The sequence below is a fragment of the Gymnogyps californianus genome, chromosome 2 (assembly GCF_018139145.2).
Source record: "Gymnogyps californianus isolate 813 chromosome 2, ASM1813914v2, whole genome shotgun sequence".
NCBI lineage: Eukaryota > Metazoa > Chordata > Aves > Accipitriformes > Cathartidae > Gymnogyps > Gymnogyps californianus.
In genome coordinates, this window is record NC_059472.1 from 116,911,203 (window position 1) to 116,932,593 (window position 21,391).

Here is a 21,391-nt window from a genome sequence, read left to right on the forward strand (position 1 = left end):
TATCTTTGAAGGATGTTGTATGTACATTTTGAACAACAGCTAGTATTTTGTTAATCATTAATGAACTTAGGGCCTTCCTGACTTGTACCTTTTGAAAAACTTGTGCAATTGTACTTAAAGCATGTAACTATATGATCAAAATACATTTTACAGTCTTAGTACTTTTCTGTAATTTGCTCACTGGATGTATCATTTTAATGAAACTTCTCAAAAAATTATTTAACTACCCTCTGAATTATTAACATTTGAGGTTTTTTGAGAACCCTTCTTTACATGAAGTCATGGGTTACTTATTAGCACCCCCTTACTGGACTAAGTATTTTATGACCAGAGGGGACAGAATTATAATCTAAACCACTGGCAGTTCCAGTTCTTCCTTGCATCCCTCCTAGTCTTCTCCAACTGCCAGGCCATTATAATCAGTAAGAATTATTTATTAAAAGCTTAGCTGCCTCTTGGAACCTTTCCTTGCAGAATATAAAATAATCAGTTTTAATAACAGCATAGAATCAAGCTACTTCAGTAATTTTTACAAAACATAAACTCATATCCCAGAAAGACAAATTTGATGCTACTTGAATACACCTGGATTTAATTCGTTTTGGCCTGTTAAAGAAGAGAAAGGCAGACTTAATGCAGCTAAAAACCTACAAAACAGACTTAAGTTGCCATAAAATGGGCCAAGAAACAAATCAAAGGCCAGACAGGAAGAGAGGAAATGAATACTAAGCAAAGAAAATTCTTTCGAGGTACTGCACTTTTCACCTTACCACAGGTGGATGCAGTTTAACCTGAAGATGAGAACAGCTGTATCTGCTTTATGTCCATTTACAGCACCTTCCTTCTAGCAATTAAGTGATAAAAGCGCTCCAACCTGGGAGTATGTTCCTCTGAGCTCCAGTCATTTCTTAGTCCTGCCTGCAGGTGCTATGTGAGCCTTCGCATTTGTGAACGCTTTTAACAAGCTGGAGACTTTTGAGTCCAGGATGCAGCGGCGTTGAGATTTCGTTCCTCAAATTAAGTAGTGTATTTATAGTGTATGTTAGGTAGTATACTAGACATAAATATTTTTCTGCCTTGCATGCTTGCAGGTACTCCTTTGTCTTTTTCTTCTATCTTCCCATAGCATTGAAAATGCTTTTAGACTGCGACAGGTTTGGGTTCTTTAGAGCAGGCTCCTCAGTGTTCTTTGGAAAACGTTAGAGGTCAAGACAAGGCAGACAAAATCAGCCACTTTCCTTTACTCTTTTCCGAGAAGAAGGTGACTTACTGCGATGTAAAAAATTTGCCTTATGAGCTTGACAGACTGAAGGGGGGCACAGGGCTTAGAGATGGCAAGGCTGGGCGCCACCCCTTGCCGACAGCCATTACGTCGGCCTCCCTAGTGCCTGAAGAGCTCCCAGGAATCGCCTTCCGCCTGGCTAAGGGCAGGCCGGGGACGGTACCCCCCTCTCTCCCTCGAGCCTGTGCCCAGGAAGTTGTGACAAAGCACACGGCTCGTCATACAAGCTCCGGCTTACGCGACTACTCTCGAGAAGGCGGGCAGCGCTGGTGCAACCAGCAGTTACAGCCCCGCAGGCGGGGGAAGAAACCGGGCTGTTACGGGTCCCCGCCCAGCCCGTGGCGGAGGAGCCGCCGCCCGGAGGGGTAACGGCCGCGGCCGCTCCACCTCGCCCGGCGGGCTCCACTTCCTGCTCGCCTCCCGCCCTTCCGCTTCCGCTCAGCCCTCCCGCTTCCGGGGAGGGTGCTCCCAGCATGCCGCGCTGCCGCGGAGGCGGGGGGAGGAAGGAAGCGCGCCGCAGCAGTGCACGACGGGCTCTGGGGCGGGGCTCCGGGGCCTGTCACCCGGTGACGTCGCCTCGCGTGAGGAAGTGCCCACTCATTGGCTGGACTTCCCCCTCACCCCTCCCCACCCTCCTCTGATTGGGCCCTCCGGCGGAGGCCAGCCAATCGGCGGCCCCGAACGCGGGAAGGCCCTGCCCCGGCAGCCACTCGGGGGTGGAAGTAGTCGCCATGTTGGCGTGAGCGGCGGCGCTGGGCGCGAGCGGGGGCACGCCGGAGCGGCGCGCGGCTCCCGCGGCGGCAGCGGGGGGGGTGGGGAGCCCCCCAGGGGCGGCCGTTACAGCCACGCGAGGCGGGCGGCGGCCGCGGCTCCCCGGCGGGGCTGTAGTGGCGGCGGGTGCCCGCGCTGCTGCTGCCGCCGCCGCCGCAGCCGCCTCCCCCCTGTGAATGATGCGGCGGGAGGTGCCGCTGGGCTGGGTCGGAGCTCGGGCGGTGGCAGAAGCAGCGGCGGCCCTGGGCAGCGTCCGGTCGGAGGCGGCGGGGAAGGGCGCGGCGGAGGAGGAGGCGGCCGCCCGGTCCCCAGTCCCCCGCGGCGGCCGGGCGAGCGCAGGATGCTGAGAGCGACCCCGCGCCCTGGTCGCGCCGCGGGGAAAGGGCCCCCCCGGGGCTGAACGCGGACTCCCCCTTCCCCCCCCCCCCGCCCTGCACGCGCTTCCCCTCCCCCTCCCCCGCCTCCTTCAGCCCCTCACTCTCCCGGCGCCGCTCGCCGAGACACCGCCTCCCGGCGGAGCAGCAGCGGCGGCGGCTCCGGGGCTGAGCGGCTCCTCCCCGTCCGGCTCCTCCCGCGGCGGCGCGGGAGCGCGGGGGGCGGCGGAAGATGGCGTGGGTGCTGAAGATGGATGAAGTGATCGAGTCTGGGCTGGTGCACGACTTCGACGCCAGCCTCTCCGGCATCGGGCAGGAGCTGGGAGCCGGTGCCTACAGCATGAGGTAACTCATCGCCGGCGGTGGGTGCCCCGTCCCGACCGGCCTCCTCGGGCCGCCGTGCCCTGCCCGTGCCGCTGGGCAGGGAGCGCGGGAAGGAGCTGGCGCTTCACCCCCTTTCCTGCCTCTTTTTTTTTTTTCTTTTTTTTTTTTTTGTTTTATCCCTCCGCCTCCCGGAGGCTCTTCCCGAGGAGCAGGCACGTGGCAGAGGCCGGCCCGGTGTCTCCTGATAGCTACTGCTGCTGCCGCCGCCGCCTCTTCCCCGGTACCGGCTGCCGTGTGCTCCGCATGGCGTGAAGGGGCTGCCCCCGCGGGTCTCCCGCCCTGGCCTCCCCTTCTGCTGGCAGATGGCTTTCTGAAAGGGCGGGCTGCTGCTTAGGCTGGGATGCTTTTACCCTATGTGTATAATCTCTACCGTAAAAATCGTATTTCTCTGTGCCTTGGCTATGTAACTGGAGCCCATGTTTCAGGAGATGATCGTCTTCTACTCGGCAAATATAATTCTGGTGTTTACAATGGTGTTAACAATGGCTGTTTTCTTTAACTTTTAAAAAATGTTCTTTCTCGAGCAAGTAAGCGTTGTGGTAGTTAATAGTGTAGTAGCATGGTTGTACTTTAATCAGTCTGTTTATTCTCTCATATTTCTGTGTAGTATGTGTCTTTAGTGACGTTTTCTTTCTTTTTTTTTCCCCTCGCCATGTAGCTCTTTCTGTTCTTAATCAACTTGGCAGTTTCTTTACCTTTTGATTGTTTTCCAGGTTTTACAGTAAAAGTGTTTAAATAGCATTTGGGTGTGCTTTTTCAAAGTTAAGATAAAACTGTACTTGTTTGAAATAAGTACATTTTATCTCTGTTATGGGCAGAACGAGAACGAGTAGATTCCTGAGTGACTTATTAGCTTGAAAAAGGGAAACTGCTTTGAAGATACTGGGAGACATTCTAGTCTAAGGTTTTCGACAGGATTAGTCAGTATTTTGAGAGTCTGGAGATGTAAAACACTGGGATTTGATAGTTTTGATGGCCTAGCCTGTATGAAAGACATGGTCTCTATCAGGGTTACCTGAAACTTGGAGGCCACCACAAGTTTCAGCTATTATATATATTTTAAGGCAGTACTTCCCAGGTGAAGTCTTGGAACTGCAGTGTCTTTGTTGGAAGTTATAAGTAAGGGTTTCATCTGAATAGAAATGAGGACCCTTTTGCTAGTATTTGGGATCGTGAGCTCAGCAGGTTTATGGTGGGATATGTAGTTGATGGAGTTTTTGTTTTGTGTGGGGTTTGATTTTTTTTTTTTTTAAATTAAAAATAACTTTGAGAACTTGCCAGTTCAGAGAACAAGGTGATTCACCTCTCTTCATGAGAATACTCCTGATTTTATATTCACCTCGTCTGGATTTTATTCCACTTCTGTCCTGTTTCTGTCTTTGTCAAGCGAACATTCATCCCACGAAGTTGTGGGCAACTGTATAGCAGTTGCCTGGATGGCTTCTCAGCGTTCGGTTTCTGGTTATCTTTTCCTTGTGGGAACACCAATGCATAATACGTGCGCTCCTGTTCAAGAACCATTCTTCCTTCTCTATGATGATCCAGTTCTTTCTAGAATTTCTTATGATTAGAAGTCTTGAGTTTTGACTCGGATGGCTTTTTAAGGATTTCCCTTTCTTTTTGTAGACTTCATTTCTCCTCCCAGTAATGCGCACTGTTTAGTTTCTTGAAACTTTAAGAATTTTAATCTTTACCGTTGCGTAAATTATTTCTTCTGCTTGTATCATCCTTTTATGGCGGGCAGCAATCCTAAGTGCTTTTTAGTTACATATACCTGCCTATTAGGATATTTTGAATTACCACAGAAAGAGTTGTAGCAGTTAAAAACAGCTCTTAAAAAGTAATATTGCACAAGCTAAGCTATACATTAGTCTTAAATTTTGTTGCGCACTTCATGTTTGTGATGAGATGCAAGTATTTTTGGAACACACAGTAACATTATTTGTAACTTTAATCTCTGAACACAAAGTTAAAGGGATCACGTAATTGTAATTAGTGTTTGCTGGATTCAGGGCGATTTCAGCAAGTATGCTTGTTATTTTATCTATTGCTTAGATTTCTACTTCAGGGAAATCATGGCCTGTTAATTGATGTGAGGGGAAAACTGAGAGAAGTGGCGTAGTATGAAGAGTGAAGATATTACTCTGTCACTGTTCTGTGTGCCAGTAAAAGCTAATTACTTGTTGCTTCCTTACAAAAAAAGATGACAGAGGAAGAAGAAATGTTGTCTAGAGGAAAATGCTGGGAGAGCTCCCCAAGCTATATGCCCCTGCATTTTGTTAGGAAGACCTGCACATAACCCTTTTACCTATTAGGTTTGTATATAATGTAGTTGATGCTTCCTCAAGTTGATGATCAGTCAGTGCCCTGAAGTAGAATACATGGCATTAGTCCTGTGTTTATTCTTATTAAGAAAACTGCTCATGTCTAGTGACCAGTAACTGTAGTTTTTTTGAAAGGAAGCTAACTGGAAGAAATTTCTCTGCAGATTCACATGGTTTTAAATAGTTCTCAAAATTTCCTTAAAATCTTGAAACACAGTTTTTCTGATTGCTGTTCTAACATCTTCTCGTGCAATAAGAAACTGCCTATAAACACAAAATTCAGTTCAATTGATAATAATTATTGTCGGATGTGTCAAACCCCTCCATCAGAAACATATATAAAAACATGGTACCTTTAGTGATAGTGAGTTTTGCATATTGCTGTTAACTTCAGTTGGTAGTGACACCATTGTATAGATTTAAGACTCTCATAGTGATTTCTTACAAATCCGTCACAATATCCATCGTAACACAGCGAGAATTGTGTGATTTTTGGGGACCACTGATTATTGCTATGAACTGTTAAAAAGTGGAGGCTATTTCATTGAAAAGATAAGTTTCAGGAACTGCCTGCCATTTCTCTAGCAGAATTCCATTCTTCATGTAATGAATTATTTGATTAATGAATTGATTTAAATTAAGTTAAATGAGCATTAATATAGGGACAAGTACCTTAATGACTGAATTTTTATGTGTAATTTGGTAGCTTAGTATATGAATTTATTTAAATGCTTGTAATTCCAACGGTATTTGTAGTGCTAAAATTGAAGCCTGTCATTGGGAAACTTGATGATTATTTCAGGAATAGCTATTTTGGTGTATATTTCGAGATTAAAACCTGAAGTTTATTAAATGAAATTGAAAAAGATCACTCTTGGTTTTGAAATGGGAAAGTCTGTACAAAAGACTGTACAAAAATATGTCCAGACAATCCTCCATTTTTGGAGAATCAAGTCAGTTTGACTGCTGCATCGCCCAAACACTTGGAGTGTCTTTGGAGAATGGAGCTGGCTGCTGCCTTGTTTGAAAGAAACAGAAACCTACTGCAGTCAGTCTTGTTTCCTTACTGTGCTGTGGAGAGCCTTGGATGGTGAGGGAACTTTGTGTATCAGCTCTCCTCCAAAGTTTAGGCTAAAGTAACCATTAAGGTGGTCTGTTAGGATTTGGGGGACCATTGTCTTACAGCTTTGTTTTCAGGTGGAGAAGAGAGGGAGGGTGTTGTCATCTAACAACTTTTGGGTCCCTGACATCCTGTTTTTGGCTTCTGATGAACATGATTGGGTCGTGACAGTTACTGTCTTTATAGTCGCTGTGCAAAAATAAAGAAATGGAGTTATCTCATTCAGGCCCTGTCTTCCTTGTGGCTGCTGTTACTTTCTGACAGACAAAAATGACTGTTTATGCTTCCCCTAATGCCTCCCACTCTTTTGAGACTCTGCTACTGGTTACGTTGGGTTTTTTTTAAGAGGAGTGCTTACTTAAGGTATCCTGAAATCTAATTTTTTTTTTTGAGATATACACAATATTTTCTGCAGAATACATTAAAAAAGCTTCTGTTGCAGTGGTCTGTTCTATTTTTATGTATTGCACTGTAGAAAAAATAATTTTCACTGACATCTAGACTCTGTAAAATAAAATTTTATGTACTGATTAGAATTGGAGCTTGATTCTTTGTGCAGACACACAAATATGTAAATACCTATCGTGAAATAAGACATTTGAGGAAAAAGAAAAGCCACAAACCTAAACCTCCTTGCTTTGTTACCACAGATAAAACATGTTGAAAGATAAACCTCATGTTCTAGATCACTGACATTGGTTTGGGGTTTTTTTTTCTTCTTGTTCTTCCCAGTTGAATGTGTGAATACGTTTCAAAAAGTCAGGGAGACCAGTTTAATTCTTAAGGAAAAGACTCTTCAGGTTGCATAACTATCTTCTCTGTTCCCCTGTCACCTCTCATGGTGGATGGACGTGCGGGATTGAGAGCAGGGCAGCAAGTTTACCCTCATTTAAGCTTTATGCGTTACCCCGGCTTAGGAGCAATCTGTACCATAGCTGCTGCAAATTAGAGCAGCTGCTTGACCTCCCTGTGTCGGAGGAGTGGATGGAGAACTGGGGATTTGTAATGGTGAACAAACACTATTCTTACAGTTTTTCCTTGGTACCTTCTAGAGCTCAGGAAGACACAGGTTTTGGTGGTGGGATTTTTGTTCTTTCTTTGATCGGTGGTTTTTTGCATTTTCTGCCAGACTCCCCATAAGTTGAGGCCTTTAAGTAGCTGAGTTTCTGTGTGATGGGTTGTAGGATTCCCAGGAACAGCATTACATTTGCACCTGGTTTTGCATTTATTTTGCGCTTCTTGACAACTCCTTCAGAGAAAGTTGTTTCCCAGCAACTACTTCCAGGGGTCTCATCTCACATGAAACTTGCTTTTGTGGACATGGGGAAAGTATTAGGAAGTATCAGCAATCCTGTTCCCTTACATTTTCCTATGGCTTGTTCAGACCTCTTAACAGTGCAGAGGTTGGCTTTGAGATCATAACTCTAATTCAAATACCGCTTGAGAAACATTTTTCTCAAGGTATTTGTCCTTGTAAACCAGGCTTTAAAGTTTCAAAAGACTTGCATGTTCTTGGATGCTTTTGTACTCACACCCAAAAGTATACAATCCAGAAGACAGATAAGGCAGATGATTGATGAAATGTCACTTTGAATTTTGATGACATACTAGTTCCTGTTCCTGTAAGGACAGGAGGTTCTTCATTTATTTTGTGACCCTATTATGATTAGGTAGTTTTGGGTTTTTTTAAATGCTTCAGAAAAAGTGTTGAAAAGAGGGTTTTCAATTTGGAAGGAAGGTGATTTTGTGGCTGACAAACACATTTCATAAGCAGGGGAGAAGGATAACTTACATTTTTCTTGGTCTTTTTGTACTATGCTCATGTAGGCTACATAACACAGGATAACTTATCACACGTGATCCATCCCACTAGATGCTTTGGTTCAAGTGTTAACATGTACCTTGCTTCCTCTTCTAAGCCTTCCTACTTTTGTATGGTGAAGTTTCATTTATGCACCTCTTCTGTAGTATAGCTAGCTAAGATTGGGTGTTGGACAGGTGTTTACTGCCTGCTTTTGGTCTGTAATGAAGACTGTTTCTGTTTGTTTTTCTGGGAAAATTTTCTCCCTCTAGGAAGAAAGAATGCTTTCAGTTCAATGCTTTAGATAACAAATTGTGAGGGACTGATAAGACTTTTCTTACTGGAGCTAATAGTTTCAAAAATTTGGTCTCAGAGTTCCTTCCATCAGGAGAGTAAACTTTGATAGATCTGCTTTTTCAAATGATATCAAGAAGTCTGACAAAAGATGCTACTTCTCCTTCAAAATGTTGCTATTCATTTATACCTCAACTTCCTCGTAGTAGTCCAAAGTTCACTTAGATGAGAAAAGTGAAGTAAATCAGTCTTTTACTTCACAAGATGAAGTTATCAGTGGCAGAAAAAGAACAGATTCAGTCTCTCCTGTAGCCTGAAATCATTTCAACAGTAGCTATTTTGGAAAACTTATTTTTCTTCCACCTAGGCAACTCTGCCAGTGGATGCTTCAGTTTAGGTAAGAGGTTCTTTGCCATGTTAAATAACCTGAGCAAAGCTGGCAGTAAAGGTGCCTGTCACTAATCTGCATTGGGCCAGCACAAATCAAATTTCACCAGGCGAGTAGTAAAATGACTAAAGGATGCTGAAGCATACATAAACATGGAGGCTGCCAGTAATTTACTGGGCGGCAGATAATTTGCACTGCCAGGCCATTGGCTTATTATACATTCAGAAATTGTATCTGGGATCTGAGGAAAAAAAGCTGGAACCGAGATGGCTGACCTGCCCTCCTGGGTTTTTTTGTTGGGTCTTATAATAGAATCAGTATAAAATTAGAGGTGGTGAAAAGACTGTCATTTAGGATCTCCGTAGTTTTTAGGAATGTGATCTACATAATAGCATATATTATATGCAGTTTATCACTTACAAGATACTCTTCTTCAGTGTAAGTAAAGAGGACTGTTAAAAATACTAAATTTCTGTTTCCCATTGGTTTCCTTCTCTGAATTGTGAGTACACCTCGCATCTTTTCTTCAGCTGTGCTGTGAGCAATGAATTTTACTTTGTAGAAAATGCTTGTCACTGAAATTTAGATGGTCTCTATTTGAACTAATGTAAGGCTAAACAACAGGGGATTTTGGCCTCAGAGGACTGGGGGGAATGCTCTTTGTATTCTTGTGTTTCTCAAAGCTGCATGTTCCTAATGATTTCCTAGGTAAATGAAGACGTTAGCAATTTCATCCCTGATTCCTATATCCCTGTTACTGCCAATCATGAGGAGGGAAATGGGCTTAGCTCATTATGCCTGCCCTCAAGTTATGTTTGGTAGGATGGGGGTTTCTCTACAGCAAGGTTTTTCTCACCTGCTTTTACCACCCTCAGTTGTGTAGCTGTGTGTTGGGCTGTGCTATGAACTAACAGAGATCCCAACCTAGCCCAGAAAAATACTTTGTTGGAGGGGAAGGGCAGGGAGGAAGCAGCCCACATGGAAGAAATTCTTTATGCCAGTACTGCCCAGAAGACCTTTTGCGTTGCTGAACTGTAGGCTCACAGGTATCAAATAAAACCTGTCATCCTCTGTTGCTGTACGACGGTGACTGAAGGATAGATCAGTCACTCCATAGCAGCTTCCTTGTTGAAAGTCAAAAGATACATCACTTTTTTTAAGAGGAATTAATAGTTGGTTCTAAATCATTAACATTTCTTTATCACTGACACTAAAATCTTAATTTGAAATACTTTATTCATACCTTATTGACTCTTTTTATTGCCTGCAGCTTTTATCTGTTTTTAGATGGGAACAAGTGTATGTTTAAATGTGAAAACACTGATATTTCGTTCTTTATGAGTGAACAAATCAAAATGTTATTTAAATGGTATTTATGTAAAGATGGTCTAGGAAGGAGTTTTAAATTGCATTGGCTTCTCTTTTACTTTGGAACGTACTAGTACCCAGAAGACTTTTATAGGAAGAATGTATGTTTTTATCTGGGAAAATAAATGAAGAGTCTTACATTGGCCTCATGCTGTCTGCTGGAGCGTTTTTTTGGAATGGTGGCATTTAAGAATGCACATTGTGCTCTCTTTACAACTAAATTGTAGGGTTGAGGAGTTGGATGTCTTTTTTTCTTTTTCTTCCATAGTGGCAGGTAGTCATTACCACTTTGTAAGTATTAGCAAAAGCAGGTTTAAAGCTGGCTAAATTTGTCTTCCATTTGTATTTGTTGGTTTCCAATGCCTTGTCTGTTAATTTAACTTAGTTCATTAACGACGGCACGCATTCTTAAGCCAGACCAGATGCATTTTTATCTTTAAATTGTGGGTGGAAAATGAAGGCTTGAAAGATATTTTTCATAAATACACAAAAGACTTCTCTTTTTAATCTTGCGTGTCATGTGAAAGCAAGTACTGCAGAACTTAGTCGAGAGTTACAGGTTATTTATTTGGTTGAGATACTTTGCATGCCTTCTTTGTTGCACTTTGACTCTCATGTGTGTATTTTAAACATTGTTATTGTTTCCGTGTTCTTTCTGTTTTAAAGTTCCTCTTCATAAGAACACTAACTAGTGTTTCATGTGCCAGAGTGTGTGACGAGCATGGGTTCCTGGTGTAGAAGTCCTGTCTTGGGACGATGCTTCTCTCTGCTTGTCACAGTGCTCCCTCTTGTGTTGGGCTGTCCTGTGCTCGTGCTGCCCTTTTGACTGATGCCAAGGCACGAAGCATCTAGTTGTTTCTTCTGAGTCATCCTCAAGTAGCAGTCCACCGATCTATGAAATTTTCTGTCCTACCTCTGGATATGATATTCCTTTTGTCTATATAAGTAAACTGTTTTAAGAGTGTCCGCTTCTCTTAAGTGAGTATTTCACATTATCTTCCTTTGTAACTAGTAGAGGAACACAGCCTCCTCTGGGCTCTGGTTTGGGGAGCTGGCGTCAGAAGTAGCTAAGGTATGGTTCAGCAGGCTTGTACTGATTTTGTGGACAGTATCCTGCCTTGTCCTGCTTTCATGGCTGTTTGTAGCATCTCTTGTGTTTTCTTCCTAGTAGAAAGAAACCTGTATGGGTGTCTTTTTTTGGTCTTTTTTTAATTCTAGTTGTTATTTTTGGGAGAGACTGTACAGTCTCTACAAAGTATAGACAAACTTCTTAGACTTTTTTGCCATTCATAAGTATTTCCTCTTTCAGGTCAATATAGCTTCTTCCAGGTAGCTGGGGAAGTGCAATATGATGTGGCTGGCCTTTAACTTACTGTATGTGGCACATGCTCTGAACGAAAAGTTGGGGTGCTCCACCTGCACTCCTCATACCTAATACTTACGTAGACCAAGTCTGTACTATAACCTTCTGTGACACAAAAATATTGGCTGTAATTTCACTTTTTAAATTGATTATGATACTGATACTTTTTGATTCTCCAGATAATCAGCTGGAATTCAAGAGGAATTACTAAGTTCTCTTTACACAAAGCAGGCTCTCACAGAAATGAGGAACAGCTAAAAATAATTTTACTTCAAAAAATCTTAGGGTACAAAGTGTAAATAATAGTGCAATACAGATAATATATTTTGTAAAAGAATTATAAATGTCTTAAATCTATGATTGTGATCCATACAAGAGAAATAAACAAAAGATACATGTAGATTAAAAACTGAATCAACAGGTGAGGTGGTGTGAGAAATCTTCAGTTTAGAAACTAATTTTCAAAGAAATTTTCATGGCTCTGCAGATAAGAATTTCATCATGAACAAAAATTCAGTGCTAGAAAAACACTACCTTTGAACAGAACTCACTCATCTCTTTGAAGTTTGATTTATGAAGGATTACTGTATACAAGGAAAACAAATACATTGCTAATACAGAATATTTACTTCTGTAGAAAGCAGAAGATGTGTTCGTTGGTTGTGGTAAAACTGTCTTACTGCTACCTGTGGGCAGCATGGATTGCTCTTTACTCTTCAGAAACTTTGCAGTTCCAAAGTTTTTCTGGTGGTCTTATGTCTATAAGTGAAGTAAATCCTGGCATATACCTTCTATAACTTATGTTTTGTAAATCTGCTGCTTAATCATTTTGATGCTATTCAGTGTGCTAAAGCCTAAAAAAAATTAAGATTGAAAAATCTTTCATGTCAACAGAATTAATAGGTTAGATATAATTATGCTAAATGGGGAGAAAGAGTTTCACAGCGTAACTAACTTTGGGGAATATATTGTTTTTGAAGAAGAAAGTAAGTGCATTGCTCTCAGCTGCATGTCTATTAGGCAAGCTTGCCTATGTTGAGAGGTGAATAATTAAGAGTAAACTGATTTTTTTCAGTGGAGAAAAGAACTGAAGATTAAATTTTCAGGGGATCAACACAACGTTATTTATTGTCTGCTTAGATCCCAGAGCATTGTTTATGTATCCTAGCCTAAAATTTTGGTGGAAAATGTTTTGGATACTGCTCACGTTGATTTCACTAATAAACTCAGAGTGACACAATTCTGTTCGTATTCCACTGTGGTTTTTTTAAGTCAAAAATAACTTTTTTTTCTTTAACTTCAGGCAAAACAAGGCCAACAGTCTCACAAAGTTATTTGTTTGTTCTTTTCAGTGATGTTTTGGCACTGCCTATTTTCAAACAGGAAGATTCCAGCCTTCCACAAGAAAATGAGACCAAACATCCACCCTTCCAGTATGTTATGTGTGCTGCAACATCTCCAGCAGTAAAATTATATGATGAAACTCTTACATACTTGAATCAAGGTTGGTATACATATGTTGCAGGCATAACTATAGTGAATGCAGCTTGTGGTGCAAGTCTAAAAATGGAATTGTATTTCATGTTTTGATACATGTGGGTACATCCAAAATAAATGCACGTTGAAAGTGAGGTTGGATACCTTACTAGTAGTCTTGTTTTGTCCAACTTGCAGACTCATAGCTATAGTCTGTCATTACTTCCCCTTTAGAGTCTGGGGTTTTTTGGTTCATTTTTTGTTGTTGTTGTTGTTTTCTGCTCTGTGTGTTACCCCTCTTCCATCTCCCACCTCCCCCAATAAAATCAAGCCGACAGAGCTTTTAGGAGACAAACTTCGGGTAGTAATAGCTTAAACTACAAGACTAATTTTGCATTCGTGTTTAAACTTGATTGATAATAGCAAGTTAATTGGATGATATTTGCATAAGGTACACATAAACACCCCCAAAAAGTCATAATAAATGTTAAAATGTCAATCCCTAAACAAAAACTGTTGCACAACAGAGGCCACTGTAATCATGCTCAAATTAGCTAGATGTATCTGCCCAGAACAGTATTATGATTGAAACATAAATACAAGTGCAGCTACCTTTGTAGTTACCTTTGGAGTTTGTGTGTATTTCACTATTGTCTGTCTACATTTATCAGAAATTAACGAGATAAATACTTCATGTGAGTCTTGCTGTTTTTTCCTCATAGCCTGTGGTTGATTTGCATGAAAATTTGGTTTTCCTTCTACAGAGGGCACCGACTGCTGGGTAGAATAATCTAAATGTAGTCATTGCCATGTGATAAAACCTCCCCCACCTCCGGAAATGACATTGGTGTCCTAAGTTTAGTCAGCTAGTATTTTGAACTCAAATAAAACCATTTATCATTTGTTTTGGACCATATCAATGGCTTTGTACACTCCCACCCCTCCCTCCTGCCTCCCCTGGCTCTAATGCTCTAGGATCACCATTCCTAGATTTAGTTTTGCTTTTTTTTTTCCCTTGTGGACTTCTACCCAAAATCTCTCAATAGACAGCACTGTAATTAGAAGACACAGTCCCACAGCACGATTTGTATGAAAAATAAAAACAATTTTAAAAAATTACATTCACCATTTCTTTTCCATATCCTACAATGTTTTGGTAAAATTAATCTTCTTAGCTCATGTGCTTCTCTGAGCAGTCTACTACTTTAGTGTACAGTTAAGAGGACACAGGTTAACATACGTATTGGTGAATTTTCCTTAGTCTTTGTGAGCTATTTAACTTATTAATTGCTTTAATAGGTTATAGAATTTGTATATTTTACACGTGTGTTTTCTTGATAGGATATCCTTTTTGCTCAAGTTGAAATGCTTCTAGTAGTGTGAACTTCTGGTGATGCATTTCATACCTGGAAGTGTTTAACTGTGGGCCCTAAAATCTGTGCGAGCAGATTGTATCTAATTTGATACTGACATGATGACAAAGCATCATTTTCAGCTTTTCGTGTGAATAAAGTTGCTAAGTGCTTTGTCTTGCAGTATGCAGTCTGTGTAAATATGCTTTAAACCATACTTGAGTCTTCTACTAATGAGAATAATAGAAGTTCTTCAGGTGATTTCTAGTGTCTTACAAACATGTGATCGCATAGTTCAGCCATTTGCTTTGTCAGGTTTACTTTATTTTTTTACCACTTTTTGTACCCCGAATGCTCTCTTCAGGAGAAAACAGTACAATTGCAGCAGTATGCTGGACCAGCAAGACTCTTTGCACTGTTTAAAAAACTTCAAAGTTTTATAACCTCTAAACTCTCTAGAAATATACTTTGTTTTCTTCAGTGCCAGGATCCAGCCTCCCTGACCAAACATGAAGCTTGAAGGTCAGCTGAGTGTGCTGGGAACCCAGCACAAGGCGGCAAGCTGAAAGAAGAAAGTGCTTGCTATCTCGCCTCTGAGAAGAGCTTGCCATTTAAGTGACGGTGTCTGAAATGACTGTAAATGTTTCATCTGCCCTTGAAAATCTCTTTTAATATAAAGATTTCTTTTGCAAAGACGTTTCGCTGTTTTTCAGTGTCCTAAGTAACTTTTCCTTATGTTGAAAAATGAAGGCATTGGTATACATAGCCTTTTTCTAAATAAATATGGGGAAAAAAACAGTTGGCAAACTTCCCTTCTGTGCTGATACTTCAGACAGAAAGACAGTACATTTGCTGCCTAGGTTAAGACTTTATCCTAAAAATTTCTCTGTTAGCTGTTAGTGTATATATATGTATATACGTTAAAAAAAAAAATTTTGGGATAGTTTTGAGAGATGACATCTTTCATACTGAAGCCAGTTTAAAATAAGGATCAGTTTGCGACACCAAGTTGTACTGATAAGTATGTTTGTGTAATGAGTTGGATTAAGTCCTCTAGAAAAAGAGTAATTTTAATCCTGGTCACTTCAGTTACCTGGTTTCTAGTTTGGCCTCGTTATCAGGCAGTGTCTTGCCTTACATTATTTTCAAGAGGATTGTGAATAGGGAGTACCATAGAGAGGAAATACTCTCTTTAATTTCATCAGCAGTTGTCGTAATTTACTGGATTGGGAGTACCAGAAGCAACGGGAACATTTGCCCTGTCTGTTAAGCTGTGGTGACGTTTCCTAAGGCAATATTTAAGCAAGCCCTGACTTTACCCTCTGTCAGTAAGTATTTTAGTTGGAATAGCTGAGTGTTGTTCAGAGTTCAAGGAGTGTCTGGATGATGTTCTTAGTCATATGATGTAGTTTTAGGTAGTCTTGTGAGGAGCAGGGAGTTGGACTTGATCCTTGTGGGTCCCTTCCAACTTGAGATATTCTGTGATTCTATGAGCTAATGGAATATTTAAAGTGATTATATTTTCAGCTGAAGCTGATTCTAGAAGTTCAGATCTTGGAGTGATGATGGTTGGTTGTTCAGGGGTTTGCAGGGTTCTTATTAACTGTAAAATCCGTTAAATGAGTCCATTGAGAATACATATCAGAGTTGTAGCACAAGTTTTGAGTTGGCCGCTGTTCAGCTAGATGTATATCAAATAGAAGTGGTGTGGAAGAGAACTGCTTTTAAAGGGGAAGCATTCTTTAGGTTGGTTTACACAGTGCAGCTAGGCTTGTAGTTCTGTGAATGCCAAGAACTGCTTGGGAGAGATGGGATCCACCTCAGTAAGGGGGGCAAAGGTACCTTTCGCAACAGGATGGCTGACCTGGTAAGGAGAGCTTTGAAGTAGGAATGACAGAGGAGAGAGGGAGTTACGAGCAGCACTGTGTGAGGGAGTGATGGACATGGTTGATGAGCAAAGGGCCTGGAGTGATGTGCCTGAAAGGGAACACAAAATCAACAAAAGGAGGCTTAAACAGGGTCACCTCTAGCATTTGGATGAGAGCAAGTAAGTGCCTATAAAGCACCGTTAGGAGGAAACCCCAAAACCCTTTCTGGGAAATCAGCGTGGTGGGGTGCCTCTCTGAAGTACATGTACATTAATGCAAGCAGCATGGGAAGTAAACATGAGGAATTAAGACATCTGTGTGCAGTTGTAGGGCTATGATCTTGTTGGGATCAAGGAGACATGATGGGATGGTTTGCATAAGTGGAATGTTGCAGTAGAGGGATACTGGCTCTTTAGGAAAGGCAGGGCAAGAAGATAAGAGGGAGTTGCCCTTTATGTGGGAGAACAACTGGCATGCCTGGAGCTCTGCCTAGGGATGGGTGATGAACCAACTGAGAGCTTATGGGTAAGGATTAAAGAGCAGAACAATATAGGTGACATTGTAGTGGGTGTCTGCTATAGGCCACCTGACCAGGAAGAGTAAGTAGATGAGGCCTTCTACAAAGAGCTAGAAGTAGCCTCACGTTCACAGGCTGTGGTCCTCATAGGAGGACTTCAGCCACCCTGATGTCTGCTGGAGGGACAACACAGCAGGGCATGAGCAATCCAGGAGGTTGCTGAAGAGCATTGATTGACTACTTCCTGACCCAAGTGATAGAGGAGCCAATGAGGAGAGGTGCTCTGCTATACCTCATACAACAAGGAAGGGCTCATTGGGGATGTGAATGCTGAAGGCAGGCTTGGTTGCCGTGACTATGAGATGGTGGAGTTCAGGATCCTGAGAGGAGGAAGCAGGGCAGAAAGCAAGATCACATCACTGGACTTCAGGAGAGCAGACTCTGGCCTATTCAGTGATCTTCTTGGTAGAGTCCCATGGGATAAGGCCCTGGAGGGAAGAGGGGCCCAGGAAAGATGGTTAGTATTCGAGGATCGCCTCCTCCAACGTCAAGAGCAGTGGATCCCAGTCGGCAGCAAGTCAGGCAAAAATGGCAGGCGGCCTGCGTGGATGAGCAAGGAGCTCCTGGCAAAACTTAAAAAGTCGACGTACAGAAGGTGGAAGCAGGGACAGGTAATCTGGGAGGAATACAGAGACACTGTCCAAGCATGTAGAGATGCAGTCAGGAAAGCTAAAGCTCAGCTGGAATTGAATCTGGCGAGGAATGTCAAAGACAACAAGATAGTCTTCTGTAAGTACGTAAGTGGCAAAAGGAAGACTATGGAAAATGTGGGCCCCCTGCTGAACAGGGCAGCCACCCTTGTGACACAGGACATGGAAGAGGCTGAGGTACTGAATGCCTTCTTTGCCTCGGTCTTTTCTAGCATCACTGGTCTTCAGGAATCCCAGGCCCTAGAGATGAAGGGGAAAGTCTGGAGCAAGGAATATGTACCCGTGGTAGAAGAGGAACAGGTCGGGGAATACTTAAACAAACTGGACATACAGAAATCACTGGGTCCTGATGGGATGCACCCACAAGTACTGAGGAAGCTGGCAGGTCTCGTTGTGAGGCCACTCTTGGTAGTCTTTGAATGATCATGGTGACTAGGAGAGGTGCCTGAGGACTGTAGGAAAGCAAACATTGCTTTGATCTTCAAAAAGGAGGACCCAGGGAACTACAGGGAACTACATCACCCAGGGAAGGTGATGGAGCAACTAATCCTGGGAACCATTTCCAGACATGTGAAGGACAACAAGGTCATCAGGAGTGGTCAGTACAGATTCACCAAGGGGAATTCACGCTTGAGCAACTCGATAAACTTCTATGATGGAATGGCTGGCTTGGTAGACAAGGGGAGGGCAGTGAATATTGTTTACAAGTCATTGTCTTCAGTAAGGCTATTGCTATTTTCTCCCATAAGATCCTTACAGAGAAGCTAATGAAGTATGGGCTGGACGAGCATCCTTGGAGATACTCGGAAGCAGCCAGGCTTGGGCCTGGGCAACTGGCTCTAGGTGGCCCTGCTTGAGCAGGGGGCTTGGACAAGATGACCTCCAGAAGTCCCTTCCAAACTTGACCATTCTGTGATTTTTGTGAAAGAGGGTACTACAGTTTCAGTGTTAAGCAGTGGACAGTTGAAGTTCCTAGCACCTTATGCTGCCTTGCTCCTGTGGCTACTCTCCAGGAAAGAGCAGAGAAAGTAGCATATATAGCTCTCATATCGAGATGAGTAAAATCAGTGCTGTGGTGCTTTTCACACTTTCAGAGCAGCTACATGTCCAAAACTCCAGAATGGAATGTATCTGTCCCTTTGTTTTGAAAACTTCCCATGCTATTTTTGCATTTTGGAGTCAGGTATTCCTTGATTTTTACCCTCATCAAATCTTCAGTCTTAATATTATTTTGTACCTATAAAAAGTTAGCAACACTTGTTGAGCAAGCAATCAGGATTTTTTTTCCTTCCCCTCCCTCCCCCCCAAATGATGAGAGAGAACAGAGAAATACTTGCAAAAGTTTTATTAATAGTGCTAGATTTTTAAAAATGCTCTCTATAAATGCAGATGGACTTACATATGTTTTATCTGTGTCAGTAAAATAACACTAGTAATTGGACAAATCTTACAGGAAAGAAGTTCCCTCCTGTTAAATATAGGAGGAGAAATGATCTATTGCTTTACTCAGCTGCACTAGGTTCATTTAATTTTTGTATGGATTTATGCCATCAATGATCGTATCAATGATCAAATGCTGCTGGGGTAAAGAAAGCCTGTACATGTATAGAGTATATACATAAATGTGCTAATTGAGTTAGAGCAGAAAAAACCCAAAATGGTCCGTAGTTGGAGGTAACCTCAGTCTATGAAGCAGTGAAAGGAGTTGAAGAAATCATTTGCTTATTCACAGGGGTAGGACAGCTGGACTTTTACCTTGTAGGGCAAGTCAATAAGTGTCTTTTAAATGTAGTATACACTAAAGCGTACAGGTAGTTTGCAGGGTAATATAGAAGGTAATGAATTTACTGCACTTGATCGTAGTGAACGTCTTGAAATCTATTTTGTCCTGTATTTTAATTAGGGAAGTGTGATTTTGCAAATGAATATGTGCTGCTCACCTTGGAAGAAAAAAATCCCTGTAGTTCAAATAAATTACTTCGAGCTTTGTCTCTTTTGAGGCACAACAGTTCATCAAATTCACTGGAGAGAGAGGTTCGCTCATACCTGTTTGAAATAACCAGTAAATGGCTCTTTAAAAGACTTATTTCTGAAATCATACAAAGGCAACAGGTATACGGGAAAAATTAAACATGGGAGAGTAGTGTGTATGTTGTATGAAGAGTATAAAAGCTGCAGGAGTTTGTTTGGGAAGACCAGTCTGTGGGTCTCGGTATGTTGCCTTTCATCAGTTTCAAAAATAAAGGAATACAACTTTGAAAAGTTTTTCTTCAGGAAAAAAGTAGAGAAACAAGTACTTATACTTCATGTAAAATGAAATACTTAAACTTTGAAAGTATCTGTAGTTTCAAAAGGACCAAAAAGTTTCATTTTGTTCCATTAATTCCCGTGCTGTGAAGTGAATCTTGTTATAGAAATCTCTTAAACAGAAGTTTCAGGTACCAGTATTCTTGTGTACTGTGAACCAAAAGCTAATTCAAATGCATTAAACACAAAATAGCTTTGTGCTCTGACTCGTCTACTGACACAAATTTTTTTCTCTTTAAAGGTCAGTCCTATGAGATACGGATGCTAGATAATCGGAAAGCTGGGGACATACCAGAGATCAATGGAAAACTTGTGAAGGTGAATTGAAGTTCTCTAGATAGCGTTGCTAACAAACCCCTGCTGCTTGCGTATGAAAAGAGTAGTTCTTAACCTTTTATGGTACTCTGATTCACAGAGAGAGGTGGACCAGCTGATCTGACCAATAAAGAAAATAGGCGCAGTGAAACCTAATGCGTAGTTTTGTTATTTCAGGTTTACTACAAATTAAAAGAATATACATGTACGCATTTCCCCATTTATGAGTGGGTTCATTTCATGTAACTTTAGATAACTAGAGGTAAGCTAATCACTTCATGTACCCTTTATGAGCTCTACAGTCTGATCTGTTTTAAGATGAGATGAATTTCTACTAAATGTGCCCATGTCTTTCTGCTGAGTAAAAGCTGTGGTAACAGTGATCTCAAATTTAGGTATCTGAAGTTAGGTGAGAGAAATCCGGTCTAGAGACTGTACATTTCATGGATTTTTTTTTTTTTTTTCTGCTGTTACTAGATACTTGTTCAGAATGAGTGTGGACTAGTGATGTTTACAAGTAAAAAAGTATGGATGTAAATATCCAATGCATAGACTACTTGTGTGTACTGAAGACCAAATAATTTTATGCAAAGCTTAAGATACCTAGTTGTCTATAGGTGTGTATCCAATGTCTTCTGAGTCATTTCATTGTCCATTTCAAGTGATTAGGAGATGTGGAAGGAAGCTAGAGGATCATTTAGAAAGAAGTGGAGGTATTGTGAGCATGTTTCTTAATAGGTGTTATTGAAGGCATACGGAGCCAACCTGTGGTTTTTGCAACAGTGGGATATTGGAGATAGATCCATAGGAAAACAGATATCTTTAATTTTGCTGCTCATTGAGCAGTTTTTTCCACAGCTGAGCATCTTTTCCTAATTCCAGACTTGTCTCCTTGGGCTTTAATGTTAGCAGAAGGTGCTGTGGATCTGAGGTATTGCATGACGTATAAGAATGAGGCAGACTGAAAAATGTCCAATTCATGGTACAAATTATTAAAAGAACTGATGAAGGGGAGGGGTTTGGATTTTTCTTTTAAGCATCTAACGATTTTATCAAATTATCTGAAAAAATCTTAGGTATTGGGAAAGAAGGGAAAACTTCAATTAAAGTCACTTTGAAAGTGGTACTGATAAATACACCAGAACAGTCTGCCTGTTGGAGGCTGAGTCTTTACCTGTCAACTTGGGGCTCTATAATTTGTGAACTTTGGTTTGCTTGTATAGTCCTATGCCTCGTTCTTATTTGTCTGTGGGATGCTTATTCAGAGATAATTTCAGGAAGTGTTAAGTACAAGCATAAAACTGGCATTTGTGAGTTCTGTAATTAAACCTTTTACAACCTGGCATGTTGACTTGCTGTAATAAGCATGTTGACTAT

At 41.6% G+C, this 21,391-nt stretch overlaps 1 protein-coding gene across 2 annotated transcripts in view; it reads left to right on the top strand.

Moving 5' to 3' along the window:
* The first annotated feature begins 2,196 nt into the window (after positions 1-2,196).
* UBP1 (upstream binding protein 1) overlaps positions 2,197-21,391 on the top strand; it is a 41,604-nt gene continuing 22,409 nt past the window's right edge. For both annotated transcript variants that reach the window (XM_050891048.1, XM_050891049.1), the window contains exons 1-3: positions 2,197-2,772; positions 12,822-12,973; positions 19,941-20,017. In XM_050891048.1, the coding sequence (XP_050747005.1) occupies positions 2,660-2,772; positions 12,822-12,973; positions 19,941-20,017 (342 nt within the window). In that variant the 5' untranslated portion in view covers positions 2,197-2,659. The remainder of the gene's footprint in view (positions 2,773-12,821; positions 12,974-19,940; positions 20,018-21,391) is intronic.